Source organism: Sapajus apella, unplaced genomic scaffold, assembly GCF_009761245.1.
Source record: "Sapajus apella isolate SASKATOON/1434 unplaced genomic scaffold, GSC_monkey_1.0 scaffold14, whole genome shotgun sequence".
Classification (NCBI taxonomy): domain Eukaryota; kingdom Metazoa; phylum Chordata; class Mammalia; order Primates; family Cebidae; genus Sapajus; species Sapajus apella.
Window position 1 is genome coordinate 12,322,733 of NW_022436954.1, and position 16,288 is coordinate 12,339,020.

General features: G+C 35.9%; 1 protein-coding gene across 3 annotated transcripts in view; it reads left to right on the forward strand.

Annotated features, from left to right (window-relative positions):
* The window catches only part of LPXN (leupaxin), a 42,441-nt gene that overhangs the window by 5,477 nt on the left and 20,676 nt on the right, over positions 1 to 16,288 (forward strand). For 2 of the 3 annotated variants that reach the window (XM_032282124.1, XM_032282123.1), the window contains exon 2: positions 2,334 to 2,491. In XM_032282124.1, the coding sequence (XP_032138015.1) occupies positions 2,379 to 2,491 (113 nt within the window). In that variant the 5' untranslated portion in view covers positions 2,334 to 2,378. Of the gene's footprint in view, positions 1 to 2,333; positions 2,492 to 8,566; positions 8,614 to 16,288 lie in introns of all 3 variants that reach the window. The other variant, XM_032282122.1, reaches the window with a different exon arrangement.

The window sequence follows — 16,288 nt, forward strand, 5'->3', positions numbered from 1 at the left end:
TAGTTAGAGCAAAGTTTAGAAAATAGAAAATCAAGGGACTCTAGCTTAATTGAGAGATGCAGAATAAAAATTCAAAATTCTCAAATTTGGAGTAAAAATCTGAGGCAAAAAGTTTTCTTTCTACCTTAGTTTTCATTTTCTTTGTCCTTCTTTTTAAAAACCTTCTATTATAAAGAAATTTAAGTATGCAAAAGTAGAGAAAGTAGTTTAATGAATTCTAATATACGCATCAACCAGTTTAAACCATCAATTCTTCACGTCTTATTTCATATGTATGCCACTCATTCCTTTCACTTCTATAATTATGTTAAAGCAATTTCAGATGTTATTTTATCTGTAAATATTTTAGCACTAATCTCTAAAATAAATAAATATGTTTATACATATAACCGTAATGCCATTGCCATACACACAACAGCCTTAATAGTAGTTCCTTAATATTGGAAAATACCATTATCACACCTAAAAACTTAACAGAATTACTTAATATTATCAAATATCATTATCACACCTAAAATAAACAGTACTTGCTTGATATTACTTAATATCCAGTCAGTGTTCAATAGTCTTGTTTTATTTTTAAAGTAGGTTTAGTGATCCAAAAATGTTCATACATTGAAATTAATTATAAGTCTCTTTGACTTTTTAAAGCTATAGGTTCCACCTCATTTCTTTTTTCCCATTACAGTTATTTGTTTGTCCTAAAGTTTAGTTCAGTTTGCTTATCTCTGAAATGGTCCATAAAATCCAACATTTTTGAGAAATGGATGATTGTGAAAGATCTGTGGATGTCATTTGTTAAAAAAAAAAAAAAAAAGGATTAGAACTCTTCTAATGCTATTAAGAATAATTCATGCCTCTAAAATCTAAAATAAATGAAAATCTGTTTTTTTAATACCTGTGAAGTTTCTTTTCCTTATCTGAGAACTTCAGGGGTAGGCAGGTCCTTAGAAATAATATAATTCTGTGTTTAACGTTTGAAAACTATAACCTGTGGTAAGAAATCTGCTAGAGATCCACTAATGGGTATTGAGCTATAATTTGAAAAACACTGTTCTAATCCACTTGACTCTTTATGTAGATGAAGAAACTGCTTCAGAAAAGGACAGGACATGCTTAAGATAACCCAGAGAATCCGTGTAAGACAGGAGACTGGAACTTCTTTCAATTAGTGCAGGGGCTAGGGATTAGATAGCCCAAATTCAAGTCCTGGTTCTCCACTCATGAGCTTAAGCAAATTATTTTTCTCTCTTTCTTGATCTGCAAAATAAGGACAGTGATATCACCTGCCTCAAAGTGATAGGCTGATTAAATGAAATGTGTAAATTCCTGAGCACAGTGCCTGGCATGTGTTAATTTTTTACTAATTATTATTTATTTCATTATAACAGACAGGTACTAGTATAATACTTTTCCATACAAACAAACAAACAAACAAACACAAAACTACAAGAGTAACAAATCCCAACTATTTGAATTGCAACAGGTTACTTAATTTTGCAATATCTCAGTTTTCTCCCCAACCCTTTTTTCTCTCCACACTCTAAAAGACAGAATACTTATACCTTGTTTTGTGAATTCTGTCATGTTCTCAGGATAATTGTTAAGAGTTAGAAAAAAAAATCATTAGGATTAAGCATAAGTGTTATTTCCCTGGTATATTTTGAAAAATGGTAATATAATTGCTTATATTTTTCTGATAGAACAAAGCATTTAGTATTTCTTTCTTTTTTTTTTTTTTTCTTTTTTGGAAACAGGGTATCACTCCTGTGGCCCAGGCTGCTGGATTACAGTGGTGTGATCCTCCCACCTCAGCCTCCCGAGTAGCTGGAACCACAGGCGTGAGCCACCGCTCTGGGCTTATTTTTTGTATTTTTAGTACAGACTGGGTTTTGCTATGTTGCCCTGGTCTGAAACTCCTAGGTTCAAGGGATCTTCTCTACTCGGCCTCCCAAAGTGCTGGGATCACAGGCATGAGCCACTACACCCAGCCCAGATTTATTGTTTTCTAATTAGGGATATTTGTGGGCAATCTACCCCAAATGCATGATGAAAATTAGTACTTGTGGTATAAAACATCAAATTATAGAGTAAGACTATGAAATTGAATGCAACCATAGAAAATAAGAAACGAGCCACACATTTATGGAGGCATTAAACATTTCTTGGTAAAATTCACCACATTACTGAAGTGAAATAAGGAATATTTGAAAATAGGCATAACTGAAGAAAAGAGGGAGATGAATGTGGGCACAGTGAAGATATTTAAGGAGAAAATGATTCTAGAGACTTAAATATTCTCTATTATGATTATCTTGTTTCTTATGATGTAGATGCTTTATTAGAGGAACTGGAACGCTCCACCCTTCAGGACAGTGATGAATATTCCAACCCAGCTTCTCTTCCCCCTGATCAGCATTCCAGAAAGGAGAGTAACCTTGATGATACTTCAGAAAGCCTTTCTGTTCAGGATAACACAAGTCCCTTGCCGGTAACTTTTCATTTATTATAGTCCTTAAACATGGTTGTTTGAGTGCATTTCTGAAAATTAATTGTATCCCACATAAAATGCTATGAAAGGAGAATCATATATCCAAGAAACAGAAAAATAATGCCTCAGTGTTAATCTAAAGATGTTTTTGGAAAGAGGAAGAGAATTGAGAAAATCATCACAGAGGAATGAGGTTTTGAGACCTAATTTTTTTCTAATGAGTGCATGGTCACAGACAGTTTTGTCAGATTCACTTGGGATATTCTGATGTTACTGTTTGGGCATCACATATGCATGTTGCAGTTTGACTGGAATGGTACACAAGCCAGAGATCACCTGAGGAAGGCCAGGTGGCAGCTTAGACAAGTCTTCTCAGGGTGACTTTTTAGGCTCACCACTTCCCAGGTCTTATTTTCTGCTGAATAGATTAGGAAATTCAAGTGTTAGTTTACACAGAGATTATGAAGCTCCAGGGAACCAATTCAAACTAACCAAACTGACAAGTGATGATATATACTTTTAAAAACCCAGGGCAAGTACAGTAGCTTAGGCCTGTAATTTCAGCCCTTTGGAAGGCTGAGGCAGGAGGATCACTTGAGGCCAGGAATTTAAGACTAGCCTGGGCCACATGGTGAGACACCCATCTCTATGAAACATTTAAAAATTAGTGGGGTGTGGTGGCGCGTGCCTGTGGTCCCCGCCACTCAGGTGGCTGAAGCAGGAAGATCACTTGAGCCCAGGAGGTTGAGGCCGTAGTGAGCTATGATTGCGCCACTCCACCCCAGCCTGGGTGACAGAATGAGAACTCATCTCAAAAAACAAACAAAAACCAAAACCCAGAAATCAAATTTATTAATTTATGGTTACAGTTAAAGCTGTCGAGTAAAACAGCTGTTAGTATTTACTCATATATGCATTCTCTTTCTATGGATAAGTCCACATGGATGTACATTATAATTAAAAGGCTGCTTGATAAGAATGGAATTAGTGTCAGATGAATTAAGTAGATCCTCTTCATAACTGGTAATTTTGTACTATGATATTTTGACTCATCATTGTATACTATATGAAATAACCAGAAGCACAGACCTGAAATATGAGCTCAGGGGTAGTTTACCCCCTAACTGTTCTTTCCTCCAGATACGTACAGTTTTAAGGATACAAATTTCTCTCTCTACTAGGGAACTGTTGTCTTTATTCTCAGTGTTAGATTATAACTGTAGGCTCCTAAGTGGTCTCCTGCCCTTTTCCCCACTGCAGTCTATTCTCAAGCAGCCAGGGTCACCTTTTTTTATTCTTTGTTGTTGTTGTTGTTGTATCTTACTAACTTTAACCTTTTACCCATATTTTCAATTTTATTTGAAGTTTTCTTATCAGTATTTGCATTAGAGTAAGACAGTATGGCTTAACAGACCTCCCTCCAGCTTCTTCTGTGGTCTCATCAGTGTACAAAACACATATTCCATGAACAGAGTTTTTTTTTTTTTTTCTTTTGAGAAGGAGTCTCTCTTTCCCACCCAGGATGGAGTGCAGTGGCATGATCTTGGCTCACTGCAACTTCTGCCTCCCAGGTTCAAATGATTCTACTGACTCAGCCTCCCGAGTATCTGGGACTACAGGGATACACCACCATGCCCAGCTAATTTTTGTATTTTTAGTAGAGACAAGGTTTCACCATGTTGACTAGGCTGGTCTTGAACTCTTGACCTGGTAGTTTGCCTGCCTCGGCCTCCCAAAGTGCTAGGATTACAGATATGAGCCACTGCCCCCAGCCAAGCTCTGACTTTATTATGGCTAAATACAAAAGATGGCTAATGATAACTTGTCTTTTTTCTTGATTCCATGCAGACAAAACCTAGCTAGCGGCAACTTTTCAAGAATTATATGAAGGGTGCTGGCTGTTAAAGCAAAGAGCTCAAGCACAAGTAGTCAAAGATAGCTAACTCTTCTCTTTTTTAAAATTTATTTATTCTACTTTAGGTGCATTCTATATCTGGCATTTCTCCCCATGTTATCCCTCCCCACCTTCCCCTCCCTCCCCACCCCCCACTGTCTCCCCCCTACCCCCCTCAACTGTCCCCTGTGTGTGATGCTCTTCTCCCTGAGTCCATGTGTTCTCGTTGTTCAACACCCACCCATGAGTGAGAACACACGGTGTTTGGCTTTCTGTTCTTGGGTCAATTTGCTGAGAATGATGGTTTCCAGATTCATCCAAGTCCCTACAAAGGACACGAACTCATCGTTTTTTGTGGCTGCGTAGTATTCCATAATGTATATGTACCACATTTTCTTTCTTCAGTGTATCATTGATGGGCATTTGGGTTGGTTCCAGGCCTTTGCTATTGTACACAGGGCTGCAACGAACATACGTGTGCATGTGTCTTTATAGTAGAATGATTTATAGTTTTTTGGGTATATACCCAATAGTGGGATTGCTGAGTCAAATGGAATTTCTATTTCTAGATCCTTGAGAAATCGCCACACTGTCTTCTACAATGGTTGAACTAACTTCTGATCTTTAGGTAGTAGCAGAAAAATTTCTGAGGCTTTTCCCCCTGCTGGCCACTTGGTGAACCACACTCATGCCCTCCCGTGATCCGTGTGGTGGTGGCCTGTGAGATGATGCTTGGAACCTCCTCAGAGTCAGTAGAAAATGGGAGAAATTGTAGCTTAATGTCATACAAATTATGTTTAGGAAATAGAGGCTAAGCAATTTTGCCATAGAGTATAGTGTAGTCTAATTGCTTTATTAAAGCAGTTTTGTTATTATTTGTATGTACAAAGCTCAATTTGTTTTATTATATGATAATGCCTTTTTAATTTTATGGTGAACCCTTTCAGCAGTTAGTTCAAAACAAAAACGAAACAAAACCCACATGTTTAATTGACTCGAGAAACCTGATAACGAATATGCAACGTGCAGAAAATATTTGTCAATATTTACCGTGCACCATGCAGGCAAGTAGAGAGATCACTGTCCCTTTTAAAACCAGAAGCTACAAACATGGTGAAGAATCTTTGGCATCTATTTCTAAAGTTAATAATTTAAGAAGAATATGCCTTAAAATGACTTCAACACGCAGCTGCAGAAGGCCTGTGTACATGTCATTGTGAAGCACACCTATTAGGATCAAATTACTCATAAATTAGCTTTGCTCATTTTCAATTCCAAGTTTTCTTGTGCTTATAAGTAAACTGATCATAATTAATGAGCGTTTTCCCTTTGAAAACCTTCAAATAATGTTTTTTAAGTTAGTGTCATTAAAGGTCTCAATTCGAAAATGTATTAATTCTGAAATGTTTCAATTTTATTTTTTATCTAATTCAAAGGATCCAAATAAGATATGTGAAAATTTATTTCCTAGTCAAAAAGTGAAACATCTGACATTGTTAATGCCACTGTAAATTTAGTTGAAAAGCTCAACATTGAAGATAAACTATTGTTTTTGTTGTGAGAATATGAATACAAATGTTAATAGAGCACAGCATTGTAGTAAAAATGTTCTTACCAGGTTAACAAGTTATGGAGCAGAAATATACTTGGAATTGGTTGCAATCCACACAAAATTTGTGACTACATCCAAACAAGCTGCAGTATTTTGTCAGTCAAAACAGAAACTGAAATTGTCAAAATTTATAGATATAAATAAATACGTACACACACACACACAGATTATATAAGTAATTGATCTACAAAACTTTTGTGACAGAAGCTGATATTGAACACTACCACACAAGGAAACATTTCAGAATCGCTATATATATATTCCTGTCTGTGTTGCATGTCATCAGTTGGATTTTGGGAATGCTTGAGCCTTTGAAAAACCACTTTGTAAAGCAACCCAAATTTAGATTGCATTATGTTCAAGACCAATTGGAAATTTTTAATCGATATTATTCAATGAATGTAGCATGAAAATTCAGCTTTTACCAAGTTACAGTTATATAAAAGAAGGGATGCAAAAGAAGCAGCTCAAATTTCTCCCTACAAAAGCCAAGGAGGAATTGAATAAATCAAAAGATGAAAGCTAATATGGTTTAATTATCTAATTTGATGATTATGCTTCAAAAAATCTTAACTTTGATGTATTTTGACTTCTGATTTTAATTGGATAAATTTTTATTCTTCACCAAAATGGAGAAAAATTTTGAAAGTCTATGATTTTGCAATATCTAGATTTGGCAAAATGTTAAAAAAAAATCACAGATATAGACAATTTGAAAGTTTTATCTTATAAGAAAATTACTGAAGAAAGATCCTCTGAATGAAGGCAGAAAAACAGCCCCTATGATGATGTTGGCCTGAAATATTTACATATTTTAATATAAAAAATGAGAAGATTCTTCATTTAGCAGAACTTAACAGGTTAATCAGTATCTGGAGAGAAAGTGTGTTCTCTGTTAAAAACATCACAGTCTACAGAGAAGCATCAACTAAAATTGTCTACAATTTCAGTTATATTAACTGTAAAATGAAGCTTTTCAAATAATTGCAGTTTTATAAAAATAAGAACAGTTAAAAAAAAAAAAAAAAAAAAAAAAGAAAGCATATGTTCCCGAAAAATGTCCACATCCCAATGCTAGAGACAATACTGTCTAAATAACAAATTAAGGTATTTGAATGCATGTTAAGAATAATTGTCTGTGCCATTAAAAAATGTTCAGATTATATATATATATATTATTATTTTTTTTTTTGAGATGGAATCTCACTCTGTTGCCCAGGCTGGAGTGCAGTGGCATGATCTCAGCTCACTGCAACCTTCACCTCCTGGGTTCAAGTGATTCTCCTGTCTCAGCCTCCTGAGTAATAGGGACTACAGGCACTCACCACCACGCCCAGCAAATTTTTTTGTAATTTTAGTAGAGATAGGGTTTCACCATGTTGGTCAGGCTGGTCTTAAACTCTCCAGACCTCAAACGATTGGCCTGCCTTGGCCTCCCAAAGTTCTGGGAGTACAGGTGTGAGCCACCGTGCCTGGCCAATATTTTCTTAAAGATATTTGAATGTTCACAACTTTGCGTCACTTTAAGATATTTTAGGAAATTTTAATTTTGAAAATAAATTTTGAATAGAATTACCTTATAGGTCCACCAATATAATAAGACCAAATTTGGGTCAATAAACACATGTTTTAAAAATGATATAATATGAATTATTTTTGGAACAACTTTTCATTCTAAAAAATATCCCAGGCTGAACATTTGGTGATATGGCCAACCCATCTACATGATCTGGCCCCTTTACTTGCTGTCCCTGTCTCCCTGGTTCACTCTGCTCAGGCCACACTGTCCTCCTTGTGGTCCCACAAATGTTCCAGGTGCTTTCCCTTCTGGCTTTTTCACCTGGATCATGTGACCCCAAGTATTTGCTTTCTTTCCTTGCCTCCTATGCAAGTCCTTGCTCAAGCGTCCTCTTCTCAGTGAGCCCTTCCCTGATCAGTATATTTATAATTGCTGTCTCTCCCCTACATCCCATCTTCTATCCAAAAGATTAATTTTACATATTAATTTGTTTGTTATCTGTTTCACACCACCAGAATGTAAGCTCCAGGGCTTACAGTTTTTATCTGATTGTTTGCTTTTTGGCTGCTACATCCACAGCCCTGGCATATGACAGGCTCTCAATAAATATTTGTTCAATAAATAAATAAATTGCTGGCCAACAACCTTTTAGATTCACATGTTAAATTTGTTTTCATATGTCAAGTTTAATAACATTATAGTCTCCCCCTAGGCACCATCCGGTTTAGTTAAAGGGGGATAGCTCTGACCCATTTTATTTGTTTTATGGTTCTTATCTAAGGAGGATCAATTTCTCTATTTCAGTGGTTTTTAGCAAGAAAGGGCTGCCAGTATTTATTCACATGCCAACTACTCTGTTTAGAATTTGGCTTTTCTTTGTGGGATGGCTGATAATTCCTCTGGCTTGTGAAAGAAGAGCTCAGAGATATGCCACTCGTTAGTCCCCTTTAAAAGCTACAAACATCTGTTAATTGTGGGTATCATTAAGCCTCAACATTCTGATAACAAAAATTTATTCTTTACTCTTCTCTTGTCTCTTATATGTCTTAGGCGCAGCTCGTGTATACTACCAATATCGGGGAGCTCAATGTCTACAGGTATTTTTTTTTTCTATTAAATGCTTTTGAAAATTAAAATTAATAGATAATTGTTATCAATCTTTGTTTGGGTGATAAATTGCTTTGCAAGTGTTTATTATTAGAACTCCTATATCACCCTCCTCTTTCCATAGTCTTTGAACATAGGTACAACTCTGCGAAGCTGACTTGACAACTTCTCAAGTTGCCTGGCATCTGGAGGGGTTGTCTAGGCTGGTGGGCCATGCTATGTCCATTACCACCTAAAAAAGTGTAAATACTCCCAGAATCAACACAGATGTTTTGTCCAAGCTAGTCCAGATGTTATGCTCCAGTTTCCTGAAAAAGAAAACACACCTGAGGAAACTTCAACAAGATTCTAGCAATGTCAGAGCTGGGATGAGGGTTAAACTAAGCTAGTGAGTCTCATAGCCAACTGATGAGTATTTACTTTTTCTCTCAATATTGGCTCAAGATTTATGTAGTGGGTGGAGGGATTTCCTTTTATGAGAAATTACATATTGAAACAGACTTACTAAGTCATTTCTCCTGGCTAAAGCAGAATTGGCAATCTGAAAAAATAAAAAGGCCAATTTAGTTATTCTCTCCTTGGTTATAGCTTGTAATCTTTAACATCAGACAACTTTTTGGAAAACAGATTAAAGAGCATAAAATATAGATAGTAAAGATTCATGCTTGGGAAAGAGTACTAGACCACACCTTATTTGGTTTCAGCATTGTAGTCAATAAGAACTGTGCTACAAGAAGTTTTCTTAAAACTTCCCTCTTAAGGATACTTTTTACTTTGGTGAAAGTGAGGCAATACATATGGCCAGTTTATTCTAGTTCCAAGGATGTTGCCACGTGAGAATTCATCCTAGTCCTTTCCCAGTCCCTGAAACCCCAATGAAAAAATAAAAACAAAGCAAAACAACAACAAAACAGTGGCTGGCACCCAATAGGTTCTCAGTAAATATTTGGTTTCTTAAATCTAGGAAACCAAGACTCCAATAGAAATGCAAGTGAATGCATGAACATATAACATGAAACCTAGCCCAACCAACAGCCTGTATATCTGGCACTGATTAATTGATGACACACCAATACTAACTTACTGACACCCTCTTCTTCATAGTATGGGCCTCTCTGGCTTATTTTCCATCATTTCCTCCTTTTTCTCTTGCTTTATGTTCTAGGGGAGCTGATCCTTGGGTTTTCCAGGCTCCAGGATCAGTTAGTCCTCATTGTCTTCAACCAATGGGGGGGGGGGGCACTGTGGAGAGACTTCAGGGTAAAAAGCAGTGAAATCCAGGGCATTTCCCCCTAAGGCGCTCTGTTTCCACAGAATCTCTGTCAGCAGCTTTATCTTCTTTATGGCTTCAGCTGGAGCACAACAGGTCTGCTGTGGTTTCAGCTTCCGCCTGTTGACTTGGGCCCCTAGCTCTGGTAACTTTTCCTGTTTTCTTAGCCCCTGTGGCTTAGGGGTAGTAGTGACTTCTGGGTTACTCAGTGTCTTCTGCTTTGCTTCTTAGTTCTCCCTCACCTGTGTAATCAGGTTTCTGGACTAAATTCTTTCTGTGTACTCATGTAGTTCATGTTTTCCTGACTGGATTTTGATGTACTCCCCGTTACTAAATGCCTCTGAGGGAGAGTGACATAAAATCCAGGTGACCTAGTAAATATGCAGTAGATGGATGCACATCCCTGAGATTGGTATAACTCTGAGCTGGGAAGGCTAGCATGCAAATAGAATATTAGACATAAAAGTTAGATTCCTGCATTCCATTTCTGCTGTTTACTCTGGCTTGCTTAAATGAACTAAACATTGCTTTTAACCTACCTTGAAAGTATTTTCAATACTAGCTGTGAATATAACATTGGAATAACATTTCTAGTATAGTTATATATCAATAGCAACATGAGCAATAATTTATAAATTTATCTTTTACAAGAACAAAAATAATTCTAGTAATAATAGAGAGGAACAAGTCATAAAAATATAACAGATAATTAAGTAAGGAAAAAACAGCAGCACGATGAAGCTCCTTACTTAAGTCTGGATTCTTTTAGATGCATCTTTCGTGGTTCGTATCACTGAAATCTCTGAGCACTGAAGTAAGTTGCTGCTGATGACATAGCCAGGCATCTTGACTATCTTCAGAAGGTCAGGGAACAAATCAAAGGTTCTTCTCTTTTCAGGAACATTTCCTGAAGTAAGCACTTTAATTAATAATCATTAACTCTTCAAGGTCTGTCATTTCTTATCTAGAATTTTATATTGTTGACTAAATAACTATTGGAGTATTATAACAATGATCTATTTCCCTTTCTACACTGCACTAGGACTTTAGTTAAAAACCAGTGGGAATTCTTTGAATAAGCACAAATTTGCCCCAACTGTAAGATGGGAAGGTTTTTAGAAATATACAAGCCCTGATAAGAAACTGAATTTATTCTATATTTGGGCGTAGGACAGCAGAATGTGTTCACAGTCCTGCTGCCTTTTGTATTCCCAAGGCATTTGTCTGTGGTGGCAGTTACTAAGGGATTATGACTGATCGAGCTGTGAGAAAAAACTCCACTGTACCTTATTGGAAACCTCCAAGATGGATTAAATCAATTACTTGCATACTTGACCATGTTTGCTCTCAGATTAAAATAAAAAATCTTGTATCTAGTAGAGGGCCTGTTGTTAAATGATCAAAAATAAGTCAACGTGAGACATGTCGTATCCAATAGACAGTGTTCTCAAGAGAGAAAAGTTTCCACTTTTCTTCTACCTTTTTCCTGGCTGGTAAATACATAAAGATAAGTAGTAAATGTATGCTTTCAATTTTGAAAATATATTTAGTGAAAGACAGAATATTTACTTTTATTTATGGCTTTGTATTTTTGTGCAGATGAGAGAAAGAGAAAGAGAGAGAGATAAAAATGTTTGAGTGGTTGTGAGGCAGAGTTTTGGTTTGGTGGGTTGTTAGCTATGCTCTCTTAATTAATGTTGATTCCAAACATGATTTCATAGTCAGTTACCTTTTTGTACCTTTTGGCCCAGTGATTTCACTTTTTAAAATTTACTCTATGTAAATGATCAAACATGGGTGCAAATACTTGTTTAGCAGTATCGATTATAATAGGAAAGGTTAGAAAACAATCTAGATGGCCAGCAATAAATTATTGGTTTAGCAAATTATATAGTATATTATATATTTGAATACCATATAGCCTTTAAACATTCTTTTGGCAGATAATTCATTAATACAGCACAAACTTAGCAGTTTGCAGGCCTAAACTCTTTGTTACTTGCCAACTGTATTATGTACAAAAAAGTTTTGAACTTCTCTAAGCCCTAGTTTTTTCATTTGGAGGTGAAAATACCTACCTCTTAAGGTTGTTATTATAAAAGACTTAAAGAGGACATGCATAAAGCTCTGTATGGAGGGTCAGGCATAGTGTAAACAGACATTCAATAAATTCTATCTATTATGGTTGCAGAAGACAGAAAGCTATATGTGTAAGAGTAGGAAAAAATTATAATTTTAGTTTTCTAAAATTACACACAATCATAGTTAAGCATAATGGTATCAGCCAAAATGTCCAGAATAATTGCCTCCTAAAAAGGAGATTATGTGTGTTTTAAATTTTTTCTTTATATTTCTCTGTAGTTTTTAAATTTTCTACACTTAACATGTATTAATTTTATACTTTAAAACAATTTTAAATAGAAACCTCTACATTGTGACTCTGCGTAATTTATTGAAGGTTGTTTATAGAACCATTATATGTTAGTGTGTGTGTATAATAACTGAGATATATAGGTGAATTGCAATACTGATGTCTCATCTGCCACCTCCACCAACTTATCTCTTGGCCATGTGTGTGAGCTATTTTCCTAGTATAGATGACCTATGTTTTGTTTTGTTTTAAAAATATAAATTAAGATACAAAATTATTTCATAAATTCGTGAGCATAAAAAGAAAAGAATTTGGAAATATATAGATAGGGTGAAAAGCGAGACCACCCCACTTAGAGTCTTTCCTCTCACCAACTCTCTACCAGTTCCACAGGTAAGTGCTGTTAGTTCGTTCTCCTTACAGACTTAAGTGTGTGCATATTTACACTTATGTACATGTGCTTATAAATTTACATAAATGGAAGTATATATTTTTCTTTTCTTTCTCAAATTTTGAGAGAGGGTCTCTCCCTGTTTCCCAGGATGGAGTGTAGTGGCGTTATCTCTGTTCGCTGCAGCCTTGACCTCCTGGGCTCAAGCTGTCTTCTCATCTCAGTCACTCAAATAGCTGGGACCACAGGCAGGTGCCCCCATACCCAGCTAAATTTTAAGTTTTTCACAGAGATGGAGTATCCCTATGTTGCCCAGGCTGGTCTTGGACTCCTGGGCTCAAGCAGTCCTCCTACCTCAGCCTCCTGACCTGCTAGGATTATTGGCATGAGTGGCTGCACTGGGCTGGCAGTATGGTTTTTATATTTTCTGGGCTTTTCATTTTTATATTAACACCAAATGTTGGAAGTCTTTCTTCGTTCACATAAATCTATGTCTGCTTAGCAGTTGCATGTTATTCTATATAATGGATGAATCATAATTTATTTTAGTTTAGCTCCATTGGTTTATTTCCAATTTGCTCATAGAAACTGTACCCCAATAAACGTCCTTGCACATATATTTATATATATATATATGTCCAATTTCTCTGTAGGATATTTTCTTAGTAGCAAAATGACTGAATCAAATGGTATATGCATCTGAAATATTGATAGATACTGCCTTGCAAAGGTTTTTATAAATTTACATAACTACCTATGATATAGATATATATATATATACACACACATATGTGTGTGTGTGTGTGTGTGTATATGTATATATATATAAAATTCATATTTTGCCAACACTTCATATTATCCCTCTTTTAAAATTTTGACTAATAGGTAAATATTGGTATATCATTGCTTTAAATTGCAAATTTAAAGATTAATAAGGTCAAGGGTGTTTTTATATAGTAATAAACATTTTAGTTTCTTTTTCTGAAACCTGCTTTTTAAAAGAATCCTTAGCTCAGGTTTCTGTTTTTTAATTATTTATAGATTTCTTTAAAGACTTGAATATTATATTTTAAATATTTATATGTAAGTTTTGTGAGTTTAGCTGTGTCAATATATTTTTCATTTTTGATGTCACTTCAGAATTTTATGTCCATCTTAGGAAAGCCTTCATTACCCCCAATTGTAAAATATATTTTTCATTTTTCTATTATCTTATGTTTAAGAATATTTATATCTATCTTTAATGTGTCTCAAATTTATTCATGTATGTGGTGTGTTGGGGATCCATATTTATTTTTTCCTAAATAGGTTATTATTCATTGAGTCAAATAGTCTGTTTTGGATGATTTGAAATGCCACATTGATCATATATGAAGTTCTTATAGATGCAGGAGCCTGTTTCTGGGTTTTCTAATCTTCTCCTTTGACCTGTTTGTTTTTTCTTTTTCTTTTTCTCTTCCCTTTTCTTTTCCCTCCCTCCCTCCTTCCCTCCCTCCTTTCCTTCCTTCCCTCCCTTCCTTCCCTCCCTTTCTTCCCTCCCTTCCCTCCCTCCTTTCCCTTCCCTCCCTTCCTTCCCTTCCTCCCTTCTTCTCTCCCTCCCTCCTTCTCTCCCTTCCTCCCTCCCTCCCTTCCCTTTCCTTCTTCCTTCCTCCCCTCTCCCTTTTCCTCTCCCCTCTCCTGCCCTCCCCTCCCCACCCCCTTCCCCTCTTCTGCCCTCCCCACCCCACCCCCTTTCCCTCTCCCCTCCTCTCCCTTCCTCTCCCCTCCCCTCCTGTCCTCTCCCTTCCCTTCTCCTCTTTTCTTTTCTTTTTTTGACAAGGTCTCATTCTTTTTCTGTTGTCTAGGCTGGCATGCAATAGTGTGATCACAACCCACTGCAGCCTTGGCCTTTTGGGCCAAAGTGGTCCTCCTGCCCCAGCCTCCTGAGTAGCTGAGATGACAGGGATATGCCACCACATCTGGCTGACTTTGTAATTTTTGTAGAGACAGGGTCTCCCTATGTTGCCCAGGCTAGTCTCAAACTCCTGGGCTCAAGCAGTCCTCCTGCCTTAGCTTCCTAAAGGAATCACAGGTGTGAACCATTGCACCCAGCCCTATCTATTTTTTTTTTTTTTTACCAGCATCATACAAATTTAATTATTGTTATTCTATAAGACACATCTATCAAGACAAGTCTTCCCTCCTGTTTTTTTTTTTCTTTAAAACTTTTAATTTTTATAGAGACCAGGTCTCTTTCATGTTTCCCAGGATGTTCTTGAACTTCAGATCCCAGGTAATCTTCTCACCTGGACCTCCCAAAGTGCGGGGACCAAGGTGTGAGCCACCACACATCCCCTCCTTTTTTTTTCAGAATTGTCTTGAGAGTTCTATCCCATAAATTTTAACATCACCTTATTAATTAGCTTGAATAATTCTATCAGAATTTTTATTTGAATTACATTTAATCTACAATTTAATTAGGGGAAACTGACGTTATAATATTTATCTTCATTTATGTAGGCCTTTTCTAAAATATGTATTTTATTGTGCATCTTTGAGGAGTACAATATGATTTTATGGGATATGAATAGTTAGTAAAATGGTTACTATAGTGAGGTAAATTGACATATTTATTATCTTACATAGTTACACATTTTTGTTTGTTTCTGTGGTAAGAACAGGCAAAATTTACTAGTTTAGCAGGAATACTAAATCCAATGCAATTTTATTACCTATAGTTCTTATGGTGTACATTAGATCTCTAGGCTTATCTTACATATCTGCTGCTTCATATCCTCTAACCTACATGTCCCCATTTTCACCCCCTTTCCTGCCCCTCATCACCATTACCTCTACATATTTGATCTTTTTTTTAAAAAAAAGATTCCACCTATAAGTGAGATCATGGAATATTTTTCTTTATTATTTCACTTGTATAATGTCCTTCAGATTCATCAGTGCTATGACAAATAACAGGGTCTCCTTTTTTTTTTAAGTCTGAATGATATTCTATTGTGTGTGTGTGTATGTGTGTGTGTGTGCATATTTCACAATTTCTTTATTCTATGGATGTCCATCCACTGATGGACACTTAATTGTTTCTACCTCTTAGCTATAGTGAATAGTGCTGCAATGAACTTAAGAGTGAAGATCTTTACGAAGTGGTAATTTCATTTAATTTGTGTATGCCCAGAAGAAGGATTCCTGTGTCATGTGGTATTTCTATTTTCAATTCCTTTAGAAACCTCCATACTGTTTTCTGTAATGGCTGTAACAGTCTCCATTCCCACAAACAGTGTATAAGAGTTCTTTTTTGTCCATACCCTGGCCAACATTTGCCACCTTTTGACTTTTTGAGAATAGCCATCTGTTTGGAAGTGGTATCTCATAATAGTTTCATTTGCATTTCCCTGATGATTAATGGTGTTGAATACCTTTTCATATACCTTTTGACCATTTTTATTTCTTCTTTGGATAAACATCTATTCAGGTCCTTTGCCTATTGTTTAATTGGATATGTGGATTTTCCTTTATGTCTGCCAATGGTTTTTTTATCATAGAATTCTTACATATTTCTTGTTAAGTGTATTCCTTGGTATTTTATTTTATTTTTAAAAAAAGTGTTTTTTTTTTTTTTTTTTTTTTTTTTTTTTT